The 7,755-nt window shown below is 40.2% G+C and overlaps 1 protein-coding gene across 6 annotated transcripts in view; it reads left to right on the top strand.

Annotated features, from left to right (window-relative positions):
* The window catches only part of PAPPA2 (pappalysin 2), a 248,569-nt gene that overhangs the window by 209,535 nt on the left and 31,279 nt on the right, over nucleotides 1-7,755 (top strand). For all 6 annotated transcript variants that reach the window (XM_060197727.1, XM_060197724.1, XM_060197725.1 and 3 more), the window contains 2 exons: nucleotides 3,831-3,999; nucleotides 5,769-5,901. In XM_060197727.1, the coding sequence (XP_060053710.1) occupies nucleotides 3,831-3,999; nucleotides 5,769-5,901 (302 nt within the window). The remainder of the gene's footprint in view (nucleotides 1-3,830; nucleotides 4,000-5,768; nucleotides 5,902-7,755) is intronic.

The following is a 7,755-nucleotide window of genomic DNA, read 5'->3' on the forward strand; positions in this document are numbered from 1 at the left end:
ATATCTTTATAGATTTTCTGCATGGATGATCTGTCAAGTTGAGAGAATGGGGTGTTGAAGTCCCCTACTATGACTGTGTTGCTGTTAACATATTGTTGTAGCTCTTTCATGAGGCGTTTGATGTATTTAGATGGCTTCTCATTGGGTACATAGATGTTAATAATTGTTAAGTCCTCTTGATTGACTGATCCTCTGAGCATTAAGTAGTGTCCATTCCTATCTTTTTTTGATTTTATTTATTCAAAAGTCAGTCATGTCAGATATGAGAATAGCTGTCCCCACCCTTTTTTTGTGGGCCATTGGCCTGTATGATAGTTTTCCATCCTTTCACTTTGAGTCTGTGTTTGTCCTCTTGAGTTAGGTAGGTTTCCTGTAGATAGCATATTGTTGGCTTGTGTTTTCTGATCCATCTTCCTACTCTGTGTCTTTTAATAGGTTAATTCAGGGCATTGACATTTATTGATATCAAAGACTATTTTGAAGCCATTCTTGTAGAGTTTTAGAGTGTTCTGCTATATGGCCTATTTATGGTGGTCTGACTCTTAATAGGAGACCTTTCAGAATTTCTTTAATGGCAGGCTTGGTGATAGTTGACCCTTCAACTGTTGCTTGTCTGAGAAGGTTTTGATGCCTCCATCTAGTCTGAATGACAGTCTAGCCAGAGACAGTATTTTTGGTTGAAAGCCTTTCTCATTGAGCACTCAGTAGATATCTTGCCATTCTCTTCTGGCCTGTAGTGTTTGTATGGAGAAGTCTGCTGCTAATCTTATGGGTTTTCCTCTGTAGGTGACTCTTTGTTTTTTCTCTTGCAGCCTTCAGGATCCTTTCTTTATCCTTATTCCTTTCCATTCTAAATAGGATGTGTCTTGGTGTCTTTAAGTCTCGGTTAATTCTGTTTGGGACCCTCTGGGCTTCTTGAACCTTTATGTCTTTGATGTTGTCTACACTAGAGAAGTTTTCAGCTATTATGGCCTGAAGAAATCTTTCTTCCTTTCCCTCTCTTTCTTCCTCTGGTAAGCCAATAATACATATATTGTTTCTTTTGAAGTCATCCCATAGGTCTCTGTTGTTGTTTTCAGAATCTCTTAATTGCTCTTTGAGGTCTCCTACTTCTTTTTTAGTTGTCTCTAATTCATCCTTGATCTTCCTAGTTCTGTCTTTAGCCTCATTGATTCTATTCTCTCTTCCCTCTACTGTTTTCTGGAGTTCATCTATTTTGTTAGCCTGTTCTGGTACTGTTTTAGCTTGTTCAGCTAGTTGTGTTCTTAGCTCAGCTATTTCAGTTCTCTAACCTTGAGATAATTAGTATTTTCTTCCAGAGTCTCATTTGTCATTTCTACATTTCTGATGACAATTCTTTCAAACTCTTCACTCACTCCTGTTATTATTTCTCTAACTAGTGTTTGGATGTTGGCTTCATTATTTTGTGCTTCACCCTATGGGGGGATTTTAGCTGGACTCTCGTCCTGGTTCATTTCTCCAATATTTCTTCTTGTTGGTTTAACCATTTTATATATTATGTTATGAGGTCCCTGTCTCAGTACTTTTCAAATTACTGATCACTATTGCCTGGATTGACTTGTGTCTTAATAAGGTAATTAAAGGGTTTACATTTGTGGAAGTTAACAGTTTTCCAATAGTATTTTAGTCCCTGACTTGGAGCTCAGTGGCTTAAAAGCCTCTTTTGTACTTTTTCTTCCCTGTAGGCAATGGGAGTCTGAGGGCTTTTAAACGATAAGTAGGATTCTTAGCTTAATCACTGACTCCTGACCAAGAGATAAAGCAGAGTGTGGCAGAGATAATCCAGTGGTTATGCAAAGAGAGTTTCACAGCCTCACTGCTATGCCACATGGCATAGATCTTCTCCTGAGTTTACCAGTTAGCTCTCTGTCCCCTGGTGTCAGCACAGGGCCTTCTTGTTGCTGCTCCTGATTCTGAGGGCAGTAGCAATGGAGACTCAGAGTTGCACTTGGTGAGTCTCAGGGGAGTCCTCTTCTCCCTTCAGTTGTCTCCTTATTGGTGAAACAAACTGGAGGCGGTGTCTCAACTGATAAACTGCCGGACTGTTACCAGCCACTCAGTCTCTCCTTAGACTCTTCTCTGTCCACCAGTCACATGTGTTTGCACTTACTAGTGATTTGGTGGGTTACTGAAGTCGTTCTAGTCCTGTCTTGTTTAGGTCCCAGGTGGTCTCCTTTGGTATTCCTAGTTGATCTGGGAGAGGAGAGGAGAAGAGAGAAAACACATCTGCTGCTGCTCATAGCCCTGCCTTCCCTAAGTAGTTATTTTTAAAGGATGTTAAATCATTAAAATTGAAATAAAATACATCCTTGGGTAAGTTAACATCTCCATATCTCTTTGTCTATAAAACAGGAATAATTATTGATAATATTTTATACTTCAATTTGTAAAAATATGTAATGTGGTTTATAATGTGGCTAACATACTAGTTTTTATTACATGACTCAATTTGGCAAATGTTTAATACCAAGTATAGACCAGGTACCCTTCAAGTTTCTGATACCCTTCAAGTTTTTGAAACCAAATAGGACACAATATTTACCTTGAGGAAGCTTCCAAACTAGTGGGGAAGACAGATGTGAACATTCCTAAAGTAATGTTTTCAATGTTAAGTGTAAAATTAGACCTCTGGAGAGGGTCTAGGAAGTGCTCTGAAATGGTACAATGGTCCAGTAAAAGTGCATGGATGGTGGGCATATTTAAAATTTTAAAGGGTATGACATTGTGAAACTAGAAAATAGTCATGGTTAAGTCATTTACCACCAGAGGAGGATGTAACAGCCCAGTGGAAAGTCATTTACTGCCAGTAGATTCTAACTTGGTTTAGAATTACATGCTGATCTGTAATCAGAAGCTTCCTATTAGAAGTGGTGGTGGTGTTAAAACTGAGAAATGGAAGTATCTTCAAATTGGCATGAGGAAGCAGGAGTAGACAACAGAGTCTACACTAATAGGGTCCTGATTCCATTGACTCCCTTCTGCCTCAAACACATTCTTGCTGATTGGAGGAATGTCTGTATGAGAAGGCATAATTCCTCGAGAACCATTTAGACTCTTGTCTACTCTGAGAATTTGATGAAAGATATGAACACAATCCAAGGGAAAAATGAGTTTTTAAACCAAGAAAATAGTCACTGTAATCTTTAGGGAAGTTCTGAAATTTATGTTCAGAGTCTTTGTTTTTGAAGGATATGCAAAATGTTCTACCATCTCTCCTCTTGTAGGACCAATAAATATTGGCAGTTCTAACAGCTATTATCGCCTTACCAAAGCTGATACTTTCAGGTCAGAAAGATGGCCACGAGTGATAGCTGTGTGTGCTTTTCCATACTCATGACTCAGGCTTCAATCCAAGCACCACATGGGACATACTATGACATTACAGAAAGCTCTGGTGTTGTGTTGTTGTGCCCTCTCTCTGTTGTAATAAAAAAAAAAAAAGCAGCCTGAAGCATTGAAATTACATAAGCATGAGATCTAGCTTCAGGAAAAAAAATACACTGACTTGTGGAGGATCTGTCAGTCATTTCCTAGTCATCCTTGAGTGTGTGATGACCTCTCTTGTTTAAAAAAAAATTCTTGGCATTTTTTTTTACTCAAGTGTAATATTGATCCAAGGTCAAAAACTCAGAGAATGCCCAAATGTAAGCAGTCTAGACCTCCTGATACACAGCTTCCACAACTTAGAAATTAGACTGAGAATATAAGATATTTGGCCAGCAAGATCCAACTGCCCTTGCCTGTTTGCTAGTCTTTGTACGTATCACAGCAGAGATTCTCATGGACTCCTTTATGTTATGTTTCATCAGCAAGTTCCTGGAGATCCAGTGTCTGGAGAGTGGAATGTGGGAGCAAGGCAGCTGTTCCCCAGTGGTGTGTGGGCGTCCTTCTCCTATCTTTGAAGGCATGTATGAATGCACCAATGGCTTTGAATTCAACAGCCAGTGTGTGCTCAACTGTAACCAGGAAAGTGAAAGGGTAAGGATGACTTCTGGACTGTGTTATCCACCAGGCTGTGCATCAACCTTGATGACAAATTCATGATGTGAACAGAGCTGAAATGGTCTAAATGATTCTCAAAAGACTACTAAATTGGGATTCTAATCCGGGATGTTGGTATTAGTTATAGGGAATGCAGAAGACATCATGTTTGAGGAACATTTTCTCCAAAGTCCTCAACTTCCTCTCTAGCACAGGAAGAACCTGATAGACTAGATAGCGTGGTAAATTTCCCCACATGTGGGATTCTGATTTGGCCATGCAGTTTCCTCCTAGGTATGGCCACTGGCCATATTTAGTCAGGAAAGCTGGTAGAGTGTTTAACAGAATAGAGTGCTCATGAGAAATGTAAATCCCTCAGTAGAGGCAAAACTGAAAATGCGATTTCACTATTATTCACCCTGGGATTTTGGTACAAGAGAGCTCAGATGAAAACCATAGTCTTATCATGGCTACGTGACTAAAATAAGTTTAACTTGAGAATATTTTCCAGCAACCACACACAAGCGTGAGGCAGAAAGTTAAGTAGACATCCTAAACAAAGATGTATGACCTTGACTTCTCTCATGGGCACATGTATCTCTATCCAGCATACCAGGTTGAGCATTACAGGGAAGATGAGAAAATAACATGCTGAGAGAAGACCACTGAGAAGTCAAACACAAGTGTGTATACCAGCTGTTTATGGACCCAAGGAGTAGGACAGATAGAGGGAGGGTTATATGTAGTTATCAGGAACATGAAGCTAAGAGTTATACAAATAAACCCACATGTAGAGAAGAGCACAGAGCTTTATAGAGATTAAAAGTAAATGTGATGTGTCCCCCTTAAGCAAAAAGAAAAAAAAAACTTTTGGAAAATTATGAATTTGGGATGTAGGGGCGAGTGGTGGCACACCTGGTTAAAAGCACATAATACTGTGCACAGAGACCCACATAAGGATTTTGGTTCAAGGCCCTGCTCCCCACCTATAATGGGGACACTTCACAAGTCATGAAGCAGGTCTGCAGATGTCTGTCTTCCTCTCTCCCTCTCTATTCCCCCCCTCAATTTCTCTCTGTCCTATCAAATATAATAGGAAAATAATAGGAAAGAAATGGCTATGAGACACAGTGGATTGATAGTGTCAGCACTGAGTGAGCCCCAACGATAACCCTCGTGGCAACAACAACACAAAAAGGAAATTATTAATTGATTTTATTGGCTCAAACTAATTTTTAAACAAAGTCTGACCACCAGCTACATTAGTGAAAATTGATGCAAAACAGCATCTGGAAGGGGGAAAAAGTACTATGGTAACTCCTTATACCTCAATAAAAGTATCTTGTCAATAAATTTCATTAGTCACAAAAATTTTCATGAATATTATTTTGGTTATCCTTATTTATTTATTGGATAGAGACAGCCAGAAATTAAGAAGGAAGAGGGAATGGAGAGGGATAAAGATACCTGGAATACTGCTTCACCACTTGCAAAGCTTTCCCCTTGCAGGTGGAGACCAGGGACTTGAACCCAGGTCCTTGTGCACTGTAATATGTACTTTCAACCAGGTGTGCCACCATCTGGTCCCCTTGAGCACTGTTTTGGATAAGTAGCAACAGGCCTTATTATGGTCTAGATTATAGAAGTTAGAGAATATTTCTGTCAATCAGACTGATTCTTCAAACACACACACACAAACACACACACACACACACCTTTCAATGTAGTTAACAATAATGGAAGTACACTTTTATCTGCTATTCTAGCTATCCACATTCTGCACCAAGGAGGGAGTGTGGTCTGAGGAATTCAAGTGTGAGAATCTACAAGGGGAATGTCCACCGGTCCCCTCTGAGCTGAATTCTGTGGAGTACACATGTGAAGAAAGATATGGGATTGGTGAGTTTGGGAAGGGATGCTCAGTTCTGCTCCCAAGGGATCCATTTATTAGTCCTTTGGGGGCTGGGAAGTAACTCACCCAGGAGAGCTCAAATTCGACCATGTGGTAGGACCCAGGTTTGAACCCTCAGCCATCTCTTGGGAGCACCACACAAAGAGGAGGCTTCATAAGTGGTAGAGAAGTGCTGTAGTGTCTCTCTTTCCTCTCCTCTGTATTTCCTTCCCCTTCTCTGTCTCTCACTCCCTATGTAAGGGGGGAAAAGAGTCTTCTGGAAGCAATGGGATTGTGCAGGCAGGAAGCCCCAGTGAAGGCCTAGCAGCAGATGATGATAATGTTGGTGGTGATGACAATGATATGTGCTTGGATCCTGAATCAAGATGAGCTATTCTTCCTGAAGAGTGGATACAAATGAGTTATTTGGGTTCTGTGAATATTTTCTGTTACTCTGTCATCAGATACATGATTTATCTTATAGTTTGCCTTTTCAATGAGTTGACTGCTATGCAGAACCATTTAGTTGAATGTAGCCTCACATTGAGTGTCAAATCAAAAAACCATTTTATTCAGAATAGTATCTCAACTGAGATGTTGGCATTTATAAAGAACATCTATTGGTATGTGTCTAGGAGAAAAATAAAAGCAAATAGACTCTTATTGCTTTAGTTGAATATCTCCAGTGAAATGAATAAGTAAATGTATACCAAACTAACTTCCTTTTCACTCTTGCACATGGGTGTAATACTGTATGACTAATGAGTCATTTGATCTGTGGCTGGTCCCTTTACTTGGGGCTGATAGCAGGTGGTAAGTGGATTAATGTCAATGTAGAAGTTGTAGAACAAACACTGGATACATGGCCATACACAGAACAGGGACAAACTGGGCTCCCCATTCTCTGTGTTGGTTGCTGGAACTGAGAGTTACTGAAAGGGTTCATTTGAGATTGCATTGACCTGCCCTGCTCCTGGGCCATTCTTTCTCCTCAAAGGACCAGGCTCCAGAGTCTGAAAGCAAATTCATCTGCAAGTCGCTTCACTGAATGGTCTTTTGGATAGATCTGAACCCTCTTTACCCTGGTTGCACCTAGTCATCACCTAAAAGAGACGTTTGTAGAAAGCATTTTTTTTTATTTTAATTTATTGCATAGAGACAGCCAGAAATCAAGAGGGTAGGGGAGGCAGAGAGGGAGAAAGGAAGAAGAGAGATATTACAGAGTTGCTACATCACTTGCAAAGCTTTCCTCCTGAAGGTGGGAACTAGGGTGGGGCTCTCACCTAGGTCTGTGTGCATTATAACATGTGCAGTCCACCAGATGCACCCCAACCCGGCCCCTAGAAAGCATTTCTGATCTGCACAAAGAAAAAACATCAATGATTTTTTAAAAGTCATTCTAGCCTGTGTAGAGCCTTTGAGTATCATCTGAGTTTGACTGAAACTATGTTAGTTTCTATGTTGGGGCTTCATCGTCATAAGGTTGCTCTTTGCATCTTGATAGTTTGTCATCAGGTGTGGAGCACCTGGCACTTAGGTTCCTGCCTCTTAGCAGTGTTTTATACACATATTTTTATCTTCAAATGCCATCTGTTCTGATCTGATGGGTTCTTAAGCATCTCATCACTCTTTAGATAATAAAAATGAGTGAAATACAAATTAAGTTGGAGCAAACTAAAAAGAATGGAGACCATCAATCTCTAGAGGAGGAAATAGAGAGCCTTGAGACTGTGTCTTCGAGTAAGAGTTTTAGGAGACACTTGGGTCCCACAGAGGAATAATGTGAGATTTTCCTTTGAGAAGCCAACATACGACCAAAACCACTACTTCTGGTTTCCTACTGCTTCCTCTTTGAATCACCT

This window comes from Erinaceus europaeus, chromosome 9 (assembly GCF_950295315.1).
Source record: "Erinaceus europaeus chromosome 9, mEriEur2.1, whole genome shotgun sequence".
Taxonomy (NCBI): Eukaryota; Metazoa; Chordata; class Mammalia; order Eulipotyphla; family Erinaceidae; genus Erinaceus; species Erinaceus europaeus.